The 25,459-nt window shown below is 38.5% G+C and overlaps 1 protein-coding gene across 4 annotated transcripts in view; it reads right to left on the reverse strand.

Annotated features, from left to right (window-relative positions):
* Positions 1 to 631: 631 nt before the first annotated feature.
* DCUN1D5 (defective in cullin neddylation 1 domain containing 5) overlaps positions 632 to 25,459 on the reverse strand; it is a 33,925-nt gene continuing 9,097 nt past the window's right edge. For 3 of the 4 annotated variants that reach the window (XM_035008807.1, XM_035008810.1, XM_035008809.1), the window contains 4 exons: positions 12,858 to 12,966; positions 12,663 to 12,767; positions 10,484 to 10,586; positions 632 to 8,779 (listed from right to left, as the gene is read on the reverse strand). In XM_035008807.1, the coding sequence (XP_034864698.1) occupies positions 8,724 to 8,779; positions 10,484 to 10,586; positions 12,663 to 12,767; positions 12,858 to 12,966 (373 nt within the window). In that variant the 3' untranslated portion in view covers positions 632 to 8,723. The remainder of the gene's footprint in view (positions 8,780 to 10,483; positions 10,587 to 12,662; positions 12,768 to 12,857; positions 12,967 to 25,459) is intronic. The other variant, XM_035008808.1, reaches the window with a different exon arrangement.

The following is a 25,459-nucleotide window of genomic DNA, read 5'->3' on the forward strand; positions in this document are numbered from 1 at the left end:
GTTTCGCCACTGGGGGACTGGAATCCTCAAAGGCAGAGACTGGGAATGATGCTCTTGCTTATCCTATGTGGTACAGGGCCATAGTGAAGCCTCAGTCCACATTCATTCATTCATTCATCCGTTTCTATTCCAAACCTCTCTTGGCAGTTCTTACAGATCTCGCCCTTCTAGATCAACTCTAGGTAATGAAACTAAGATAGAATGGTCACAAAGTCTATCATTCTAGCATAAATATTTCCAGTAGTGCTTGAAATATATCTCATCCTGTTCCACGCTAAAACAATGTTGGCCACTTTCTGGCTTTTATACAGAGAATGAAATAGAAGTTTCTAAATAGAGTCACATGCTCTATTCACGTCTGACAGGGCAAGGTGCAAATGTGGAAGGAGTGATTTTCAAAATACGCTCGTCAGAAAGCCAGGAGCTCCTGAGGCCTCTCAGAAGCAATCTGAATCTTCCACTTAAACCAGAGCATGTCATTTGACTTTCTTTTACATACTGTGCTTCTAAGTAAAATTTCATTTACAAAACAGTCCTGCTACTTAAAAAAATTTTAAACAACTGGTTTAAGAGAATCAAACAGTATAATATGACATTCCAGTACTATGGCTTTAAAATTTTTTATCTTAAAAAAAAAGTCCCCACTATGAGGTCAAATCAATCTGTGCTTAAAGACAGCAGCCAATGCGACCCAGCACTCAGTACGTGGTGCCAAGTACACTCTAGACTGATCGCCTCGTTTAGCCGCATTTATTATCCCTCTGAAAGCCATTTCACTCCACTGCCCCATAATAACAGAACAAATAAAACAAATTGGTTTGTATCATTGACATTAAAGAGATTTGTATTTAGTCTGATTTTAGTGGATCAACTTCCCCCCATTTATCTGATTCTATTAGAGTAACAGACACTCATTGAACACAAACCCATCCTCCACAGTCCAACTGATGTTTTTCCAGGTGGCAATAAACCTAGTATCTACTGCACACTGTTTCATTTCATCCTCAAAACAATCCTATGAAGTCGTTATAAGATCCTCATTTTACAAGTAAATAAAGAACTGGCCTGTACAAGTAGGGACCCTAAAAGAACTGAGGGAGAAGGTCTATGTGTGCACCAACTTTCTGGGTGAAAAGTGAGAAAAAAAAAGCAGAGGACCCTTATTCCAGCAAGCTCCTTTCATCTCAAACTTCTTGACCTGATACAAGCCAGACAGGAAGATGTGTCCACCTTCCACATTGATCCTTGTCCACTCCAGTAACAATGAAAAGCCTAGACCTCCTTCTCTTTGGGTAGCAACAGGTAATCTCTACCAGCTGCTCTTGATCATGGGGGGAGATGAACACTATTTGGAAGAGGAGTAGGGGCAAAGATGGAGAATTGGAATCCCTCCACAACCATTCTTACACGTTAATAGGAGAGCCTTCTTGCAGGGGAATTTTTTGTGAAGGAACCAATCCCCTCACTGTTTCCCCCCGCCCCTTAGTTCTGTCTCTTTTCATACACTATGAATTAGCCTAAGTACCAAGCCCTGTGATGGGCACTTGGAGGTGCCAGAGATAAATGAGTCAGGCTTTCTAACACTGGGGGAAAAAGACATTGAAAGAGAGCACAAGATATTAACTGCTGTAAGATGCTACACCAAAGCTTATTTAGGCAGGGACTACATTCTACTCATCTTTGTAGCCCCAACTCTTACTACAATTGACTGCACAAAGTGACAGCTCACTACATTTCCTGAATAAATGATGTCCAGAATTCCTTAGGACTGGTTTCAAACTCTCCTATGTACCTATGTGGGCAGGGGCTCCATATCAGATCTTAACTGCAGTAAGCTACGCCTGTTTCCTTGTACTTTATATGCAAATATTTATCAGCTCCCAGTCCTAGATGCACTGAAACCAGCCACAACCTTATCTGATGCTTTCCCAGCAACAGAAAATGCACAGCAGATAGTGAACTGTCACTTGAGCAGCAAGTGCATTCATAGATAGGGGCTGAATACAGGTGCTCTTTGGCTAAATTAATCCCAATTACATCTCTGCAGAAACTAGAAGCAAGCCTGCCCCCTAGTGCCAAAATTACGGAACTGAATCAGAAGAGCAATTCCCAATTAGAAGACGGAGGCGCTTGACATATTCTTAAAACGTAGAGCTGTACTGTCTCAAAACAAAAAGCTTTGTTCCAGGAATAGAGTGGAATTCATCCTTTAAATTTAAGTGCCACGTGCATATATATGCTTTCAATCTTGACCGTTAAATCTCTGTGCTTCCATAACATGACAGAAAGTAAGGATTCCTGTGTATAGAAAACAGGAGCATTACATTTCTTCCTGAAAAACCACAAGTCAGCCCTAAATTTCACCAATCATGTGTCTTCAGTTTGGTTTTATTCTCTGCTACACTTACTCTCAGTTATCGCATCACGTCCTGACTTAAAAGAGGGTTATACTCCGATGACTTCCAAATACGGTTCACCCTCCAACAACATGGCCACGAGGGGCGCCACCCCCCACACCGTCAACCACCCGTGACTTCCGACTCCCCCAAACCTTACCTATAAGAGCCTGTTAACCAGCAGCCTCAGTGATAACATAAACAGCCAATTCACATTTTGTACATTGTATGTATTATACAGTGTATTCTTACAATGAGGTCAGGTAGGGAAAATGCATTTACAATACTGTATCAACAAAAAAAATCCACGTATAAAGTGGATCTGCACAGTTCAAACATGTGCTGTTCAAGGTCAACCATGTATGTATGTATCCAGCTCAGACCTCCCCCTCCAACTCCAGACTCAAGTATCCCTCGGCCTGTCCTGCATGCCCCTGGGGACATCTAATAAGTCTGTCTACCAGAACATGTCCCAAACCAAGCTCCCCGACCTGCTCTTGAGTCTTCCCTCTATTAGTAAATGGCTGCTTCATTCAATTGTTTCAAGCCAAAAATCTGAGTCTTCCCTGGTTCTTCCTTCTCATACCCCTCATCCAACTCATCTGTGTAAACTATCTGTTCTACTATCAAAATATATTCTGAATCTATTATTTTCATTGCCCTTGGCCTCATCCACATGACGCCATTTTTCATCTGGATTATCCCTCCTATCTAAAGTGTCACCTTCCATCCTTGCTTTGATCAGACCCTGCTCCCCACCTCACTCTATGAAAGCCTGTCCTTAGAAAGGCCTGCAACGCCCTCTGTGATCACCTGCCATCAGGCATGATGACTACCCCCGATCTCTCTAACCTCCACTTCCTAGTCCTGGCCACTCCTCTGGTCTCACTCTCTACAGTCACAGTGATCTCCTTGCTAGTTCTTGAAGACGCTGCGCACACCACCAGCTCAGGGCTGTAACACTCCTTCTGCCTGGTAAGCTCCTCCCCAGATATGCAAATGGAGCAACGGTTCACTTCTTTAGATCTCTGTTCAGTGTCACTCTGTCAGTGCGTACTGCTTAAAATAGCGATCCTATACTCACTCCCCAGACCACTTCCTTGACTTACTTTCCCTAATCACCTTGTCATCACATGACAAACTATATACACACACACACACACACACTCTCAGGCCCAGAATACTTGCTGGCACATAGCAGATGTTTGGGATTTACTGAAATATTTTGTCCCAAAGGTAATATGAATAAGCGTGATTATAAAAACAAATGGGAGAATAAAACAAGAAATGCCAATAGTTTCAATTTATACAAGATAGAAAACCTTGTTTAGAAAAAACTATTATAACGAATTGTTTTCTGTTCAGATATCAAAGTGTATTCATTTAACACTTACTAATAAATGTTATGGGCAAGGCCCTGCTTGGACTTCCTAACAATTCTGGTGGGTATTATGGCTATTTCACATAAGGTGAAACTGAAGAGAACACAGGTCAAGTGACGCGTCTGGAAGTGATGTGACAAAATGTGGTAAAGAGAAAATCCACCCAGGTTTCTCTGGTATTACTTCCGTAAAGTCCAAAACAAGTCGGGGTTCTGCACCTAGGAGTCCGAATTCATTTGCATGACAGAATAATACAGCTAAAATACTCAAGGTAAACTAAGAACACTCACAAAAATTAGTTTTGCTAAGCTTGACGAATCAATGATACTAAGTCTCACAAGACAAGCTGTTCAAGCAAAGTATTAAAGTCCTTCATCTTTTGTGGTTCAAATGCAACTGCTGGCAATCACACATGAAAGCAAAATGCTCCTCTCACCTTCAGACATGGAAAGAGCTGCTATGCACAACCTTGTTTTCTACATGGAAAAATAAATTACGGGTAATAGTTCGCACACACCCTCTCTCTCACACACACGTCTCTCTCTCTCTCTCTCTCTCTCTCTCACACACACACACACACACACACACACCGAGTTTGGGGTGAATCTGGCTTTCTACACATCCATTTTGCTTACTGCTGTTAGCTTCTAAGTATGGTATTTGGTTATTTCATAATATACACAATTTTAACTTAATACTTGAAACAATCCATGGAAGGATTTTCATTAATACTTTAAAGCTGGGAAAGCCAAAATACAGAAGGATAAAACTTCTTCAAAATGGCAGAATTCGGGAGGAACTAAGAAAATTTTAATGAAACTATTTTACTCTAACTCTTCCATTGACAGACCATAGATCCATTACATAAATACAAAAAAGCTCCAATAAAACTGGCACTGTAAGTTAAGATTCTATTATTAAAGTCTAACCTTATTTATTTTAAAGAATATTTAACAGATGGTAAACTAGAACTCATGCAAAAATGAGCCATATTACAAAAGGCCCTAATAAATGACAAAGCACACAAAATAAAGACAAAATGTTCTAGATAACAAGTGGTCTAGGAAAGAAGCAAGAGAAGCACTATCTGTATAAGAGTCAAAGGACTGTAAGGTAGATTTAGCAAATTTAAGATGTTTTACTAAGACTGGTGTTTGGGAAAAAGAAAATAAATTGTGTGTTAAAAGCTCTAAAGATCTGCTCCAAAGAAATAGAAGTTCACTAGAAAAATCTCTGTATTGACAATTTGCCTAAGCTGTGGGGCTGAAACTCATCTTCCCACAATCTTTAATCTACATAAATTTACCATACAAGGGAGACTGTTTTTGGGGTTTCCAAAGTACCACTCACGGGTAACTGTCAACAAGACAGACCAAGTCTTAAGCAATCTCTTTTTCTGGTTGTTACAAAGCATTTATGAAACTAATAAAGCTACATTCATTAAAAAAATTATATGATCCAGAATATTTAATAATTCAGATTAGCGTTTCCTATTGAGGAAATCAATGAGATTTTGTTGTTTTTCTTTTCTGAAGGGAAAATGAACTCTTCTTTGAATGTTTCCTTGTAACGGTATGACTCAAGAAATAATAGTTCCTCAGGAATTCTCTAGCAATAAGGTTAAGAGATTACTGTGTCTTCTTAGTTTAATAAAGAAATGCATTTAAATTCTGTATTAACATATCCCTAATTTATATGACACTTTAGTTATCTGATAAACATATGAGATATGCCACAAAACTTCAGGCCACAGGAGCCTGCAAAGTCCAAACAAAACTTTATCCGACTGTGAATTATCACAGTTTTAAGTACACTTCTTCAAGAAAGCAGGAAAATAAATCAGCATTCTTACTACCTGCTTCTCAAGCTGACCACAAAACATATTCCAATAAATCCATGCATAAGTTCACATAAGCAATTAGAAAGGATGTGTTTTGTTGAAGGAATACTTAGTTCAAAGTGAAATGTTTCATCGCAAATACACTTCCCGTGTTCGGAATCTAAGCTACTCTACACAACCTGTATGCCTTAAATTCTACTCTCTTTCTCCTCCACTCCCTGCACAAAGTGATGGCATTCAATACTGTTAACGATAATTTGTGGTTTTCTAGATATAAAGGCATTTGCTGTAAGAGAAACAGCCCTCAGGGGTCAATCTCACATCCCACAGAAGGCTCTCACGTTCCAGTTTAAGAAACACTCATCTAGAGGACTTCCAACAGAGTAAAACCCAAATCAACACAATCTATGCATTATACATAAAAATACTATTACTGTCAAAAATGTATTCTGCCAAGAATTTTACTGGCAGCATTTAAAAAAACAAGGAATCATTAGACCATAGAAGACAGAGTAATGCAGATCAGCACATGACAAAACATCACTTATCTCCCATTCAGGTAAAACTGGTAGCTGTTTAGAGACAACACCGTGGGACTTGAATCCCTGGCAATTTCCTGCAGAAACCAGGCCTTGTCAACAAGCACTGGCTTCAAGGGGGCAGGGGACAAGATCTGCATCCTCTAACAGTTGAGAAAACACACCTGGCTCTATTTCCTTCCAGGAGTGTTACAGGTATGCTATTCTAGAAGCACATCGTTTCCAACCATAAAGCACCAGTGAGAGTTCATCCCATACAAAGTAATTCGGAAAATGGTACCACAGGATTCCTGGGAAGGCACCTGAAGCTAACTAATAAAAAGAAGAGCCTCGGCAGTTAGGAGACTTTTTTAATATACTGCAGGCTCCTTATTACTGGCCTATTTGCTTACACCACTTAACCTCTTATACTTTTCGCAATATATTAAATGTATTTCCCAAACTGTTCAAGTATAAATTAAGAGATGAAAGATAAGGAACAAGCCCACATTCTGACTGATGAATTAGGGAGAGTAAATCTGCCTCCAAAGTAAGGTTGAGAGAACTAGAAGGAACAACAGAGTAAAGCGAGAGTGGCCCAGGCAGGATTGGGCTGTTGACTTTAAGGAAACAAAGTTTCATTTTAATTTTCAGATTCCAGGAGTCTAAATGTACTTTGGATAAGTACAAAATAAACAGTTTCCTTTATTTTATTTTTTTTTAAAGTCATCTATAAGTTCTGAGTGTTCTTTATTTTACTTAATGAAGACAACAAGGACATTACTATTACTTCAGGCTATAAACTGACAACTTATAAGATCTGAATTACAGGTTTTGAAGTTAAACAAAAGTGGGCAATATTCTTCAAGTTTAGAAGTTGTGTCTTGGAGGGAAGAGTCAATTAAATTATAAAGATTCAAATGTCAAATCTAAATGCTTTACTTGCAGTAAATTTGATATTACAACATCATATTGTTGAATCATAGCATTGTCAGTATATGCTCGGTTCTAATAATTCAGTCATTCTAATACTTAAAAGGGACATTTCAGGAAAATTATCCTTATTGATAAGACATTTAGGAAAAACAAGTTTTTGTACTGTTATATCAGTGTTTTACAAAGTTGTACAAAGTGATTTCATTAAAAGGCAAGTAAAAGAGTAATCACTTTCTCCCAGCTCATTAACCAAATAAACCATAAAAATCTTTAAAATGCTATTTTCCCTTATGCAGTCAATACTGAAAGTCACTCATTAAATAAATTCACTATTCAAAAATCAACCTTTACCTCAAATCCCAATAGAAATGTTCTTATTGTGGAAAAATAATCTATTTACTTCCTTCCACTCATAACACTGAAATTAGCAATGCTGTTGAGGTTGCGGCTGGACCATGAACGGGATGCTGGGTGGTTTGAAAAGCAATGTCCAAAACAGCCCTGGCCCCTCGTCCAAAAGATGACTTTTACGTGAATTAGAAAAGGCTGTCCTTTCCTCAAGATACTTTACTGCCAACGTTTAGAAAGTCGTGACAATTAGCAATGCTGTCATTATACCATCAACAGAACCCCTGAGCTGTGCACCATTTTACCCAGAGCTCTCTCAAGACTCCTTATTTTATTATCTGCTTTTCCTGTAGGTATCTTAACTAAATCCACAACATCAGAGCTCAGGTCCCCTTGTAAGACCAGATCTTATATCTGTATCACAGAATGACGTTAAAGAGATCATATACACGCTACTCGTAATGAGAACAGTGACGACCACACAAGTTCAATACTGCTCTTGATTCTGTCCTCAGCCTAATTTTGAGACCATTAATGCAGGAACCTTGCTCTTTCACACAGAAATGGAACTCTGTAACTGACACAATACAGACACCTTGCCAAGTCATATTAAGAATATACATTCAATGCTGATGAACGCTTACTGACAGTACTATTTAACGGTTAGAAGCAAAATACCGGGACATAATCATTCCAATTCTCAACTTTCCAGGTAAAGCATGCGCGTAAGACCATGGCTGGTTTCATAGAACACCAGGGCTGAGCGCCAGAGAACTCCCAATATCCAGAAATGGTTTTTATTAGCTGTATCAGAACATCATTATCCCAGAAGCCAAGGCCAATATTCTTCCTAACTGTTCACAAATGATTATAATGAGCCATACCATCAGCCGACTACATTGCCAAATATGAAGATTGTTTAAAATCTTTGAAACTCCAAATTCATGGTGAGAAACATCCTCTAAAATTCAAGAATTAAAATGTACAAAAATAAATACCACTCTGACACTCAAGGGACATCTTCACTTTAAGGCCTTTGTCACAAATCTGAATCTTTATTGTTCTGAAATAAATGTTAGAAACATAACTCAAAACAAAAGCTTCAATATTCAGTCTCAGAAGAGGTGTGGCTCAATGCCCATCACATGTAACAAGAAAACTTCCTTTTAAAAAAAGGAAAAAAAAGTACTATGAGAAGTCTTTCGTATGAATGAAAATGCACCCTTTAGATTTTTTCCTTGTTTCCTCAGCCTGTGTACACGTGGGCACCAAAAGGTTTGCATTTTCTTCACATTAGTTCTTGCTATGATGTTTGACGGATCTTTTGCCACTCAACAAATTCATCGAGAAGAACAGGCCCTGGAATAAAGAAGAAGTTTTTGTTAGGATTCAGTGAACTCATCCGTGCAACGACAGAACACACTGCCCACAAGCTCTGCGTCAGCGCTGAGGACGGACCCTCCGCTGCCCCAGGGGTTTGCTCCCCGTCCCACTGCTGGACTCACCGGTGCTTGCTTCCCTGTCTTTTCTCTTCAGAGAAAAGACAGAAGGGACTTCCCCAAATGGGTATTTGCTGCAACTTCCCTCGCAAAGTGAACTCTCCAAAAACTAAGTCAAGATTAACCTCTCCCTTTTCTAAATGTTCACAACATTCTGTTACTTAATTATTAAGGAATATGCAAAGTGTTTAATGTAGTATTTCCAGGTTCCCTCACCAAGAAATGTGTAAGCTTGTTGAAGGGGTGGCTGGTAAGAGGACCCAGTAGGAGTCTAAACATTCAGCAGGTGTCTACTCAATAGCCAACCTAAGAACTATTCTACAAAGACATCTGTATAAAGCAGGGGGTACAAACTCATTTCCTGACAGAAGCCAGGTAGGCAGTTTAAATGAACTCACTGTTCTCTCTCTTTCTGTTTTTAAATAGAGGAAAACTCATTGCCAGAAAAAAATATGCTTGCTCTATTTTTCTTAAAACACACAACGTTCTGGTGGTCTGTCTTTTTCTCTCAATTTCACAGACATACCTCCCTACTCGAAGATAAGCAGCAGGTAAGCCCGGTAATAAACGACAGCTGAAAACCAAGCGAGCTGTTGGCATAAACTGTGGGCCAGCAAAGTGGGAAGCGAGTCCAACATGAGCTACTGCTCGGCCTCAGTCACTAATTCCAGGTACAGTTTTGTCAGATTTTCTGATTTTTCAAACAAATCTGGAAGCTTTATTTTTATGCAAAAACTCTTAATTTAAAGGTTGACTCAAAACACACGAATATATACATCTGCAGGCCACATATAGTCCTTAGGTTGCCAGCTTACTGCTGCTGGTATTGTTTCTAAAAGTATTATTAAATGATTTACCATCCTGTAGGGAGATATACATATATATATATATATATATATAGGGAGAAACAAAGTTAGCCCTTCTTTAAATAAGTCCACATTTCAATTCATGTTTATAGGAATGTGTCTTACCACCCTTCCCAACACTAACACAACACATGCAACCAAACTGGAGGTGGAAATGGAAAACTTGTACCGTTTTAGAGAATGTGGCTTACCTAACTTATCATTACTTCACAGATCTGTTTTAAGACATTCTGCCCTTTCCACTGAAGAATATTGACTGATAGCTTGAATGACAAAAAATTGTATTTCTTTTTTTTAAGAGATTTTATGAGAGAGAGAGAGCACAAGACAGAGCAAGAGTGAGTGGAGGGGGAGGGGCAGAGGGAGATGGAGAGAATTTCAAGCAGACTCCATGCTGAACATGGAGCCCAACATGGGGCTCGATCCCACAACCCCAAGATCATGACCTGAGCCGAAATCAAGAGTTGGACACTTTAACTGACTGAGCCGCCCAGGCACCCCTGCAGCAAGATTTTATAATATACTGCTCAATCTAAGCTCTTGGTCTACATTCTACACCTGCTTTCCCCACACTTTCCACATTATTAAATAATAAGTTATTGCTAAGAAGTCTAAATCCTTTACGGCAATGCTATACAAATGTATATTCTCATCTAAGAGTTGTTAAGAATTTTATTTTCATAAGAAAACATACTTACAAGCACCATCTTCATCATAGTTACTAAGATCAGCATGGACAGTCCTGCTGAATTCTAATACGTTGTACCACTGATCTTTGTTCATAACACGATACTTTGATTGCTGTAGAAAATGATATAAATACTTTGAATACAGAATAAGCATTATTTATTAGGACTTGACTTCGATAAACCCAGTTGTAACATTTTTTGTGATTTCGTCTTAAAACACTTACTGCTCTTTAAATTATTTGTGCTTCTAGGAGAAATCTCAGGGACATTTACATGTTAACATTATCCAAGTTACGTTTTCCTTTATCTTTCCTTCATTCTAGAGAAATCACAGGAGCATGGAAGGTACTAAGAGTTAGGGTAAAAGTCGATGTCCACCTATGTAGATGTTTGTGGAACCACCATTGAACTCAAGACCGACAGCCTACCCTGGACACACCGCATCCCCTCCTGTGGCCCCCAGAACAGCCCTTCTTCACTGAACTTTACTGTTCAGCCACATTTTGAAGTTGGCATCTTTGTAGGCAGTAAAAGAGTACTGGCCTGGGTTCAAACCCCACTTCTCCACTTACCTGGGTGACCCTGGGAGCATTATTTAACAACAGAGCCCATTCCTTCATTTGCTGAAGGGGGATAAAACATAATTCAAAACAGTGTTATAAAGATTTAAAGAAACACTGCAGGTCGAACACCCTCTACGTAACAAGCACTGAAAATATTTAGTTCTCTCAGCTCCCTTTAGAGGTGAATACTTTTACACTCAGTTCTATTTATTTTTGCCCAAAACTACTAACAGGAGGAAGATGGATAACATCCATCAAAAACATCTACTTTACTAGCCTTCATTACGCCCATTTTATTAAGCTTAAAGATTTAAGTGTACATGAAACCCACTTACTTAAGTCCTTTCCATAATATTGCTTCTTTCTTTTTTTTGTTTTAAAGATTTTATTTATTTGTCAGAGAGAGAGAGGGAACACAAGCAGGGGGAACAGCAGAGGTAGAGGGAGAAGCAGGCTCCCCGCTGCACAAGGAGCCCGATGCGGGGCTCGATCCCAGAACCCAGGAATCATGACCTGAGCCGAAGGCAGACGCTTAACCATCTGAGGCACCCAGGCGCCCCATATCATTGCTTCTTATCAGAAGCTTTAAACAAAATTACTCCAAGGAATTTGCTATGATAATCAGCTTTACGAGAAATCATTTTCAAAGCAAAAAGAAAAAGTATATATACTCCAGAAATGGTGAGCAGCATACTAAAAAAAACTAAAACTGAAAAGGCACAAAAACAGATAGAAGAAAACCAGAGAAAGCAATGGAAAGAAGAACAGTATCTCAGAACCACCGCTGGTGGTGGGTGCTACGTTAAACCTTCTGAAAGAATACTTTCTCCATGAATTCAGCATACATTCTTTACTCATCAGTACATTGAAGTACAGGATTATAGCCATTCTCATATCCGTGGGCATAAAATATTTTAATTCTAATTATTTAGATTGAACCTAAGTGAAAAGTAAAATTTTATTATTACTACAACTGGTTCCCTTATGTAGATTTCAGCCTAAGATCTTGTATTAAAGAAACCTGATTGGGTCGCCTGGGTGGCTCAGTTGGTTAAGCGTCTGCCTTCGGCTCAGGTCATGATCTCAGGGTCCTGGGATAGAGTCCCACATCGGGCTCCTTGCTCAGGGGGGAGTCTGCTTCTCCCTCTCCCTCTGTCGCTCCCCCTGCTTGTGCTCTCTCTCTGACAAATAAATAAATAAAATCTTAAAAAAAAAAAGAAAAGAAAAGAAACCTGATTTAGAAGCTTGATACTTATATACGAGCATCAACTCTCTTCTGCCAAAAGTCCAGGAAACTAATTCTGCACGAAGAACGTCTTTGCTAAAATGTATTTCTTGAAGGTTATTTTTTTATGGGAGGGATGCAGGGCTGGAATCCAAGTATCTCATGTACAGAATGTATTAATGAACATGAACCTGTGTCTAAAAATGACAACATATATGTACACACTTTAACAGAAACTTTTTACTACTTAAGCAGATTTTTTTAAAAGCACAGTATCTAAAAATCTATTTGTCTTTCCTCAACTAAAGGTTTATTTTCAATCAGAGTAAGCTTTAAAATCAAAATTTAAATTTAATATTCATCAGATTAGTATTTTCAAAAAACGTAAGAACATACACACCTCCAGGTACTGGTAAAATACTGAAAACAATGGCCATGTCCTTCCAAGCAGAAGAGCTAGCATAGACTTAGCGGTATCAATATCAAGGCTTCTCTGATCTTTATCCTAAAACATAAGGAAAAAATTCTCCTGAGTGTGGTTTCAAGGTTAAAAAAAAAAAAAATTAAAATTACAAAACCTGGAAATTCTACCTACCCTTGCAAAATCAAAGGCATATCTGTAGATATTCTTAAACGAAGAAATATCATTCAACTGTGAGCGCAAAAAGTCAAATTTGTTCTGTAACTTTTCTGTGCAGTCACACCTTAAATTAAAAAAGCCAAATACATTATATAATCCAGAAAATTAAATAAAAGCATCTTTAAGGGGTTAGAAGAAATGCATTAAGAGAAAAGTGAGTGCATTTATGAAATTAACATAGGTTTAAAATTCTGATTCACAAATGTAGAGTTACTAACAAACTTGTTGCCTTGTATGTACCAGTGGAATAAAAAAAGGAAAAGGAAAAAAAGAGAAAACCTGGCTATCAGTGAAAGTTCAGTTCAATGACTTCCTTTTAAAAAATACAACTCAATCAAAAACTCCAGTAAAATCACAAATATCTCTTAAGAAGAGGAGGTATATTAAAATGTGCTTTCACCACATGTGAGGTTAAAAAGACGGCAGAACAAAGGAAATGAATCAGGCCTCTGTCATCTATTTCATTGGAAAGTTCTCAGGCACCAGCTTGGTGAAAAGAGATGACCATGAGTGGTTTTATTTTTTTATTTTTTTTTTTTTTCATGAGTGGTTTTAAAAGCCCGGGATATAACACAGAGAAAATTAACACGTTATACTAGTGCTTCGGTCATGAATTCAGATTCCTACATTTTTAGTGACAAAAATCAAGGTCAACAGTGGCAGTACCTGACCTCAAATAAGGTGCACATGCAGAAGAGTGCAAACAAGGTATCCATGTTATTTCTAAAGATCAGACATGAAACCTAAAAAGGCCAACAGAGTGCTCCAAGATCTCCACCGGCATCCTGACTCCCCAGGCTGAAATCCGCTGCACTGCTGAGCAGGAGTAACGCAAATGGTGCCTTTCGCAAATGGGGCCTCTCGCAAACGGCGCACAACGCCTCTCCCCTCCTGCGCACTCTAGCTGTATCTCACCGACGCTTCCCCAGTGCCACGGCTCTGCTCCAGCACATGGTACCGCCTCTACTCTCCTCGAAAGGCGCTCCCTCCAACAGTTTCACAAAATATCACTCACCAACGCCTAACTCACGTTTTGCCACTGCTGACAGATGACCGACTCCCTTCCATTAAATCAGCGTGCCGTCTCCTGTGACCCAGTCTCCCACTCAAAACTGAGTTTTAGTGCTCATCATGTAGCAGACATCTAGCATTCTCAGATTTAACAAAGACCTTCACTATTCCAATTCAACAATGTGACATGTGACTCATAATTTTATTAAGGTGTAAATATTTTGGATACATTTCTAACACTGATTAAACCTTGCATTCCTGGAATAAGCCAAACTAGGTAATGTTACCTGTTTCATACATTGCTAGATTTTTTGGCTATGTTCATAAAAGAGACAGGCTTGTCAATTTCATTCTTTCACACTCTTCACTAATTTTGATAACGAGCTCATAGCATAAGGCTCAGAAAAACTAAATGACAATTATTACCCTTTTTTCTGTTTTCTGAAAAAGAAAAAGAAAAGAATTAGCATTTGTCCAAAATCAGCTGAAAAATCACCTGGGTCTTTTCACCAAGGGAAGGAATTTTTAACTCACCATTTTTAATGGTTATAGGATCATTCAGATTTTCTACTTCTTTTTGAATCAACTGATCATTGGCAGTTTTTTGATAATTTATTTCACATCTTACTTAAAGATGATTAAATTTATAACATGTTCTAATTTCCATTACTGTTTATTTTTGTTTTGTTTTTCTTAATCATCTGCCAGAGTTTCCTAATTTTCTCAATTGTAGCTTTGCTTTCTCTTTTACTAATGTCTGAACATCTTTTGATCTCTTCTTTAGGTTGATCCTTTCTCTAACTTCTGAAATTAGATTAGTTCATTTGGATTGAAGGTTTCTTTCTCTTTTAATGTAACAATTAAGGCTACAGATTTTCCTCTAAGTACAATTTTAGCTTCAGCCACAGTTCTGATGGATATTACTGCTTGGATTACCCACTTGTAAATGGTGCCTCAACAAGATGGTTTGAGAAGACTGGAAGGGTAAGCTTACTAGGTTTAAGAGAGACTGAGAGGAGGGGCTTTGGAGAAAACAAGTAAAGGTGACCCTCAAACAACACGGGTCTGAACTGTGCGGGTCCACTTACATTTTCTTTTCTCTAGTTTACTTTATTGCAAGACTATAATATGTAATACCTTTAATGTAAAAAGTATGTGCTATTTGACTGCTCGTGTTATGGGTGAGGCTTCCAATCAACAGTAGGCTATTAGTAAATTAAGTTTCGGGGAAGTCAGAAGTTACACCCGAATGTCTGACTACAGGTGCTCCCACGCCTGCCAACAGTGATGAGGACCTTCCCTCCGACTCCTGCAGAGGTGGTGTGCTGGAGGCAGCTAGTGAAAACGGAATGTTTACGTAAGATCCAGAGTTTTAGAACATTATATTCAAAATTTCCAGGTTTCAATAAAAATTCCCCCTTTGTTCAAGGGTCAATTGTATAGACAAATACTGCCAAAGAATTTGGTTCTAAAAGGGAGCAGAGAAAAGCGACATTTAACTAGTGTGGGATGGAGGGGGACAGAAGGTTTGCTTTTCTTTTTTTTATTAGACAAATAACTTCTGCTTTCAGTTAAGATGAAGTAAATGTATTTTTTCCCTTTGTCTCCTGCTAATTCAACTAAAAGCTCTGGACATTAGCTATAAAACAAACATAAGACTGGAAGAATCTGAAAGACTCTGAGGAACAACACAGTGGTGAGTTTCCCGGGTTTTCTTTTGCCTTATCTATCCTAGACCTGGATGTGAAGGAATCAGCCAACCAGAATGCCAATGGGGTAGAAAAAAAAAACAAAAAACAACAAAAACCTGCTCTCCCTCCCGCAAAAATCAAGCGGCCAAGCAAGAAGAAAACTTTTAGAAAAAACACTCCTCTATTCAACCACCACAGAAAAAGCTGGCTCCACGCCCACCTACATCAGCAAAGATTGGAAGGAGGACTTCAACAGTCCACCCTCACCAGGACGTGGGAAGGCCCTCCCTTTGACCTCCCGCACTATCAGTGGAAGCCACAGAAAAGCATGGGCTTCCACTCCAGCAGGTAGTAAGGAGCAGTGCCCTGGGGCAGTGTCTGCGGAGACCTCATGGGGTGTGGGACTCTCAGCCTGCCAACAGCAATGAAGGATTCCCTCCTCCTGCTGAGGTGGTGGTAGAGAAGGGTAGCTAAAATAGGAGGTTTAAATAAAATCCAGAGTTTCGTAACATAATCCTCAGTATTTTCAGGTTCCAATAAAAAAAGCACTTGTCATACCAACAACCAAGATGTCAAGCAGAATGTAAAAAGAGCCAATATATGCAAATACTGAAATGACAAGAAATGTTTAAAATGTTTAAAATGATTTGCAGATTTTAAAGCAGCTATTATGAAACTGCTTCAATAAGCAATTATGGACAAAGTAAAACAAATGAAAAGATAGAAAGTCTCAGCAAATAAACAGAAAGTCTAAGAAAAGAAATGTAACATAAAAAAGAACCAAATGGAAATTTCTGAACTATAGAATACAGGGCAGACTTAAACCTTAATGTACCAATAATTATATCTTATGTTAAGTTGTCTAAATGTACCAATTAGAAGACAGAGATTCAAAGAATGGATCAAAAAGACCCACAAAACCAAAATGACCCAACAATATGCTATCTAGAAGAAACAGATTTCAAATATAATATAGGCAGATTGAAAGTAAAAGAATGAAAAGTGACACATCATGGAAACATTAACCAAAAGAAAGCGGGGGTAGCTTTATTAATATCAGCTAATGTAGATTTCAGAGCAAAGAAAATGATCAGAACAGAGAGGAACATTATGATAAAAAGGTTGATCCAGGGGCGCCTGGGTGGCTCAGTGGGTTAAGCGTCTGCCTTTGGCTAAGGTCACGATCCCAGGATCCTGGGATTGAGCCCCACCAGCTTCTCCCTTCCCCCCCCCCCCGCCACTCCCCTTGCTTGTGCTCTGTCAAATAAATAAGTAAAATCTTAAAAAAAAAAAAAAAAAAAAAAAAAGTCAATCCATCAAGGAGACGAAACAATTCTAAACGTGTGTGCACCGAGCAAAAGAACTGCAAAATATGTGAAGCATAAACTTACAGAAAAGGAGAAAGAAACAAATACACAATTATTGTTAGAAATTTCAACACCCCTCTGCCAACAACAGATAGAACTAGACACAACATCAGCAAACATAAAGAATTCAACACCATCAACTAACAAGATCTAATGGACACTAATTGAACATGCCAGTGAATGACAATAAAATATGTGTTCTTTTCAAGTGTCCACACAACATAAACCATGAGAGACCACAGCCTGAGCCATTAAGAAAACCCTGACAAATATATAAGAACTGAAATCACACAGGCTATGTTCTCTGACTACAACGAAACCAAACTAGAAATAGCAGGAAGATAACAGCAAAATCTCCTTAGAAACTAAACAGACTCCTAAATTATCCGTGGGTGAGAGCAAGTCTCAACGGAAACCAAAAAATATGCTGACCTGAATGAATATAAGAACACAAGTCAAATTTCCTGAGACACAAAGCAGTACTGAGGGAGAAATTCATACAACTAAATGTAAATATTAGAAAAGAGGAAAAAAATTCTCAATTCATAATCTAAGCTCCTATCTTCAGAATCTAGAAAAAGAAGAGCAAAATAAACCTAAAGCAAGCAGGAGAAAGTAAATTAAGAGCAGAAATCAGTAAGATTAAAAACAGAAAAACAAGAGAAAAATCAATGAAACAAAGAGCGGATTCTTTGGAAAAAAGTCAATAAAACAGACAACTCTCCAGCAAGAATGACAAAGAAAAAGAGAGAATACAAAAATCCCCACTGTCAGTAATGAAACAAAAGATGCCATTATAGACCTGTAGGTATCAAAAGGATATAAATTTGACCACTTAAGACGACATGGACCAGTTCTTTGAAAAACAAAACACAACACACTAACAACACAAAATAATCTGATAAAATGATCTGAAATAAATAGTAATTTGAGTGGTCCTTTATTAAAAAAAAAAAAAATTCAAAATTTCAAAACTTCTAAAAAAGATACCTGTAGGTTCCAACAGTTTCGCTGGAAAATGCTACCAATCTCTGAAAACCAATTCTATGCTATATCTTCCAAAAAATAAAATACAAGGAAAAACTCTCTAATTCCTTTTATAAAGCCAGATTTGTCTTGACATCAAAACCAATTAAGGCAGTATAAAAAAAAAAGAAACACACAAGAAAAAATTTTAACCATGTATGACGATGGATGTTAACTAGACTTACTGTGGTGATCATTTCCCAAAACACACAAATATTGAATACGTTATGTTATACACCCGAAATGAACAATGTTATGTCAATTATACCCCAAGAAATAACAGAAAATCACAGACCAATATCTCTCATGAATTCTTAACAAAATATTAACGAAAAGAATTCAGCAGTAAATAAAAATAATTATACACCACAACCAAGTGGGATTCATTCCAGGTATGCAAACGGACCAGTATTCAAAAACCAATCATTGTAATCACAACATTAACAGTCTAAAAAAAGAAAAGCTACATGGTTAGGCGATTTAATGCAGAAAAAGCATTTAAAATATTTCATGTGCCTTCATGTAAAAACTCACAGGAAGACATGAGGAGGAGAACTCCCTCAGCGTGATCAAGAGCAACAACCTACAGCTGACATACTTTGTACAGGAAGAGCCTGAATGCAGTCCCTGAGATGGTGAGCCAGGAAGGGATGCCCACTCTCACCATGCTTACTCAGCACAGGGGTTCCAGCCAATGCAATATGTCAAGGAAAGGAAATAAAAAGGAAATAAAAGACTGGAAAAGAAAGAAAACTGTCCCCGTTTCTCTATTTTATGTTATAATCACATGACATGACTATGTAGACAACACAAGGAAGACAAACATACACAAAACCTTAGAGTGAGTGAGTTCAGCAAGGTCACAGGATGCAAGACAACCACACAAAAATCAGATGTACTAGTAATGACTTACGGATGCTGGACTTAAAAATGCAATGCTATTTACTCCAAGTAACAACCGAAACATTTACGTGTAATTCTAACAAAACGTACGGCGTTTGGATGCTGAAATCTGTACACAAATGATGAAAGAAATCAAACACCGAAAAGAGACTATCTATCTTGCATATACTCAAAGGCCCAAAATGTACAGATTTTGGTACAGATGTCAACTCTCCCCATATTCATTATGCAGTTTAACCAAAATCACAGTAAGATTTTTTGTAGGTAAAAGGAAGATCATTCTAAAATTTTGGGGAAAACTAAGAAATTGGAAAAGCCAAAACAATCTTGGAAAACAATCAATCATCTCAGGTTGCTGGGATGGAGCCCCTCCTTGAGCTCTGCACTCAGTGGGAAGTCTGACTGAGATTCTCTCTGTCCCTCTCCTTCCGACCCTCCCCCTGCTTGCGCTCGCTCTCTAAACAAATACATAAAATCTTAAAAAAAAAAAAGGAAACAGAATCAGTCAGTGATGTGATTCCAGACTTAGTACATAGCAGCTGTCATCTAGACTGTGTGGTGCTACCAGAAGGTTAAGACACGGATCAGCAGAACAGAGAACCCAGAGACAGACCCACATACAAGTATGTCCAACTGATACGGGACAAAGGTGCGAAAGCAATTTAAGAAAGACCTTTTTCAACAAATGGACATGTGGAGGAAGTGGAGTTCTGTGGGCAAATAACAAACGTTTTAAGAGATGAACTCAAAATGCATCACTAAGTTAAAAGTAAAATAGAAAAGATTTAGGGGAAGAATTCTTGGACTTGACACCAAAAGCACAGTTCATAAAAGGAAAAACTGATCAACTGAACTTCACTAAAATTAAAAACTTTTGTTCTGCCAAACGCCTTGGAGAGGACGAAAACATAAACTACAGAGTGGGAGAAAATATCTGCAGACCACATATTCAGTGAAGGACTTCTATCTAAAACATACAGAAAACTCACAGTGAAAAAAATTTATCCATTCACGTCCCTTAGACTCTTTCCTATTTTCCTCAGATATTATAGGTCACCGATTCCTACTTAATCTACATCTACCTCCTTTGTAATTCATCCATTGAGTTTTAAATCTTGAGTATTTTTCACTTTCACAGATTTAATTATGCATCTGAAATCTGATCATCTGATACCGTTCTTCTTTCTTTAAATATATTTAATTACGACAATTCGAAATACTAGCCTTAAAGAGTCTAATTCTGAAGTTTAAGATGTTTCCCAATATGCTTAGTCATTTTTGATTGATAATTAATGAAAACCGAACCTTTCTCTGCAGAAATTGATGCTTCTGCTTAAAATGTATTCCTATACAGAAGAATCGCTTCCACTATATGCATGAGAATACTATTCACACCTGGGACATTTGTAAAATAGATTTCTGGCTTGTTATACAAATAATGAATTCCAGTTTTCATATGCATGATGAAGAATTTTTGGTAAGAATTCTCTCGGGGACATGCCCTTCACTGTACGTAGAAGCAAGCCCAGGCAATCACACCTCCATCTACTGGGTAGGTGTGGTATCAATGACTTAATTTGAGAGTTTTGATCTGATTCTCACCCTACTCAGGTCTTGCAATTTTGTCTCTTATTTGCTATGTGCACCACAGGTTAATGGCCAGACCCTAGGTGACTAGGAATAGGTAGGTAACCTTAAGGTAAATGCCAGCTCCACAGATCCCTATGGTATCACCAGCTCTTGTCATTTCTGGTCTCTAATTATCTTCCCTAATTTATAGTCAAGTCCAAGCATGCTTTTTAAATAGATGCTTTCATGTTTTATCCAGCATTTAAGTGTTTTACATGATAAATGGTTTCTTTGCACATTTAGTCTGCCATATGGCCAGAAAAAGAAATCAAAATTTGGGTAAGTTAACTGTCCAATTTGTCTGGGGCCTAGTTCCTATATATGAACAAGTGTATAATATATTTCATGGAGAAACAAGAGAAGTTTATTCTTACTATTTATTAAAAATGCATTACCATTTCATTAAGTGGCTTTTATCAGCACAAAAATTCTTCATTATGTGAAAAATAAAGCTTAAATAGCGTCAAAAATTTAGTTAACTTCTACCGGCGGGATACACAAAAAAACAAATTATCAGACTATATGCTCCTATAATGCTGTTTGAAAATTTGGATGTCTTCAGCATCCCCAGAGTGATCAGCTGATAATGGTCAGGGGTACTACATTTTAAGGAGCCACTTACATGTACTACCTTCCTTGTGTATCTATCTTAAGTAGAGGCCTCATCTTCTAAATCTTTGTAGCTTTCTGAAGAAGTGCTTTTCACATATTTCTTAGTAATGCGAATCACATTTTCACACAAAATCTCATTCAGAATCTTAATACACTTGAGACTCAGGAAGGCAAATACGACAGAGGATGCTTCCCTACATTCAGAAGTTCTTCCTCTGACCACCACCAGCGTTTGAAATCATTCTTCAGGGCCTGGCATATAGAAGCATTCCAAAATTATTTGTTAAGCAAAAGTATGAATACCAAAAAAAGGCCACAAAGTATGTCTTTATTTAATTATAAAAAGTTTCAAAATCCCTACCTGGGGAAAGGTTAGCGGGAAACTGTAGTTCCAACAAAATTATAAAGTGTGTAAGTGGTGACTTACAAGTTACCAAGGAGATAAGAATCCAAGAAATCACAATCTTTTCCGAATATTTTACATCCCACAGGTACACAGAGCAACAATATTATTTAGGCTGTGGTCTGAATAAGCTTATGACAGAAAGTGAAGAACCAAGTTTCTAGTCAAACAGAGACAGACCAGGTGAAATTCCAACTTCTCCATCTGCTGCCGTGTGGCTTCAGGCACGTCACTGATTCTCTCCTCATTTTAACACGCAGGAGCAGGAACAGATAACCGTGAAGCTAACGGAGAATACACGAATTACGTGATTACAACAGTTCTTAGCTTGAGATGCTCCTTCTGAGGCAAATGGCTTTAAAATCACCTGCACCCTGCTGTCTCTGTCCAAACTACTTCATACCATTCCTAATGGTCTACCTCAATCTCAAGCACAGAAAGAATCTAACAGAACAACAAGCAATCAATGAAAGAAACAAGAGAACAAACTCCCACATTTAGTACCCATATCATAAAGACCGTGAAGGGACCTAGCAAACCCGGTGAGCATACCCAAGCAGTCACTAACACTTCACAGTTCTTTTAGTTAACCTAGCCCAAAACAGACTCAGAGGTTAGTAATATCCATACCTCATAACTTGGAAGTTTAGAAAGAACATGTCCCTTGAAGTAAAAAGAAATGCATTACTTCACTAGTACATCATGGAAAGCTAGAGAGAGTTTCTAAATAACAACTAAAAAAAACCCCACAGATTTTAGGGACACTGGCACCATAGGATACCATTCCCCAAGGCCACTGTGGTTAGAATGAGTAGAAACGGGTTTAAATTTCAACATTAGGACTTGGACATTCATTTCCTGAGTATTGCTAAATATCTGATTAGCAAGGGAGGCTTTTAAATTTCTGCTTCTTTAAAGATCTCTAAAATGAGAAGAAATTACCATTTGTGTATTAGATCTACGTGAGATTCTCTTCCTTAATTAGAGAAGTCCCAATAAGTATGCTGTGACGCGCTGATATACAACAAAGGAATTTTACTCACCAAGTTCTGTATCTGGGAATTTCTCTGAGTAAGATCTACTGACCAAAACTAAACAGCACATCCCTGGGGGTACTTGGAAATGTGGAAAGAGGCATTTGAAATTGTCACGGAGAGTGGAGTGGAAGAATGTGAATGGCCATCAGTCGTCGGGCCCCAGGCGCTAAATGAGTGACAGTCACGCGCTACACACACCACAGCACCCTGGCGACCTCAAGGGAAAGTCAGATAACCGCCCCCATTCCTCTCTCACCTAAATCCAGTCAGGCCGGACCGCGGCCATGACTCCTGCCGGGCCGGGGCTCACGACAGACACCAGAGCGTGTCCAACTGGGCGTGGAGCAGCTGCCATTCCCGGCCCGTGCTGCCCTCCTGCCTCGCCTTGTCCGATCCTAAGCCAAGGGCAGGCTCTCCAGAGCTCAATGCTGATGCTCTTCTCCACCAACAGGGTATTTCACCCTTGCTCCACCACCACCGCCAGCTGGCCACGTGAGAAAAGCTCTGCACTCCAGCCCGTGAGCACCCACGGAGCCCTGCATGCGGGATGCGAGAAGAGGCAGAGGAAGATCCGTACGGAACGAGCTGTGCGCAGCGGGGCAGGTGCGTCGTCATGCGGACGAGGCCCGCGGTGTCCCCAAGGTGCTCACGAGACTGTGACCACAGCGTTAAAGCAAGTGCCCTACTGTGACCTGTGTGCGACCTGACGGTCTCCCACTGCCGGCGACAGGGTTTAAGCTCTGTCCACGTCAGCCTAGGCCCTCCAGCACGCAGCTCTTAGCCCACTAGCTGCAATTCTCTCAATTTTCTTTATGTACCTTTGGATTAGAACCAACCAGACTACTTTCTTCACACACACATTTTCCTGTCCCAAGGCTCTGCTCACAATTTCTCTTCAGAAACAACATTTCCTGTTTCCTTAACCATCGGAATCCTAATCATACTTCAAGGCCCAGTTCAAATGATCCACGACGACAGACCATCCGGTCTACTCAGCCTCAGTTAATCTCATTAGCAGCCGCGCTTCCTGTCGCATTGCACCTGGCTGTCGGGTGACAGCACGTTCGGCAGAGGGCAGAGCCAGCCGTCTGCTTCGCTGTGGTCACAGGCAAGTGGCACAGCACCTGCAGAGCAAAGGTGTTCTCACCTACGTGTCTACAGATCAAATCCCATCTGACGGGCAATCTGGCGGTTCCTGAACGATGGGAACCAGAGAGCAAAATCCCTAGGACGGATGTGCTGTCAACTGCATCCTCTGAAACCGACAAAATGGCCATTCCAGGCTAATTATACACAAGCTCACACCATAAATTCTTCCACAAAAAACAGAAAGGCAATTCAGATACAAAAAGTAAACAGCTTTAAAGTAAATGAACGTACAGAAGTATTCTATACAATGTCAGATTTTAATTAATCACAGTGGTTAAAGTCTACTGCCCTTGAGCAAAGTCTATGTTTTAACTACCAGGCTGTTTCTACTCCTTAACAGAGCCCTACTAAAGTTTTCTAAGGGTTAAAGTTAATTAATTTGAAACCAATGATAACTACATTAAGACAATTTAGGGACCATTAAATAACTATGCACAGGTTAAATCAAATCCTAGAAATATGAAAAATCTATGAATGGAATCCAGTCTGTGAAGTTTTACATTTTATGACTATATGTATTAAATAAAACTAAGTATACCAGGCAACTATAAAATAAAAAATTAAGACTTCTATAACTTCTTTTGTCTCTCCTGCTTTAAATTTTAAACCACTGTAGTCTTTGCAAGTTTTTTACAAGAAAATTCAGGGACTAATAAGACTTAGCTAACTGATAAGAAATACTTTGTACTTCACGTAACAATTTAGATCGTGGGGGAAAAAACAACTGTTTTCCCAGTCAAGAGCGCTTGCCTAATTTGAGCAGTGGCACAGCTCTATGGCAGAGAGTAAAGCAGAGGGGCAGGAGATCATAAATGAGGGAAACAGATACCTCGGGGTCAATTGTAAGTGTTCAATAGCTGCTTTTACGTTGTGTAGCTTGTGAACTTCCTATAGAAAAGATGTGCTAGTAAAAAATAGGTTAAAGGGTTAAGTCAGTTTCTAGTCTTGTACCCAAATTCATATGCTAATTATTCTAATTATCAGAAATGTTTTGTGTTTACACGTTTCTGTTATACAAAGGCTATTTCTATTACGTCAAATTATGCAAAAACAAATAATGAGAAACTTTTTGGTTTAAAAATACATGAACACTTGTTAGCTGGGATATTAAAAAAACAATATTCAAAAAATTCAGCAGGAGCAGTACAAAAAGCAGTTATAAGTGCCAAATAAAATGTCTTACAATCAGTAAGCCATGTTACAACTGATATAAATTTCAATAAAACAGACAAAAACTATGAAAACTAGTTTATATTCTTTGCATACTTGTCTGTATATTTTATCTTTCTTTAGAAAGCTAATTGAAGATTGGATGTTTCCAAAGAATTTCAGAATCAACATCATTTTAATTTGGTATGTTATGACACCTAGATGAATGATGTAATTCAAGCCTGGTTGTAAATATTATGATTCCAAACATTAATAATAGTCCTTTATTTTATAAAGAATGCTAACATATATACAGAAAGATAATGCACTAGGAAGTACAGTATGCTAGACTGGTAATCTGGAAATTTAAATTCTAGGTCCTAGCGGGGCCACTAAATAGGTGCATAAACCTTGGCAAACGTTTTGTTCACCTTTCCGAGTCTGACTCCTTATCTCACCTATAAATAATTGAAATTACAGGGTTGATTTTATGTTCTATTCTAGAAATTGTAATTTGGCTCATATAAGCAAAGGTTTTTACCTAAATATGTAAGAAATATCTACATGTTAATACTGGTTA

Source organism: Mirounga leonina, unplaced genomic scaffold (genome assembly GCF_011800145.1).
Source record: "Mirounga leonina isolate KUSES-001 unplaced genomic scaffold, KU_Mleo_1.0 Mir_153, whole genome shotgun sequence".
Classification (NCBI taxonomy): domain Eukaryota; kingdom Metazoa; phylum Chordata; class Mammalia; order Carnivora; family Phocidae; genus Mirounga; species Mirounga leonina.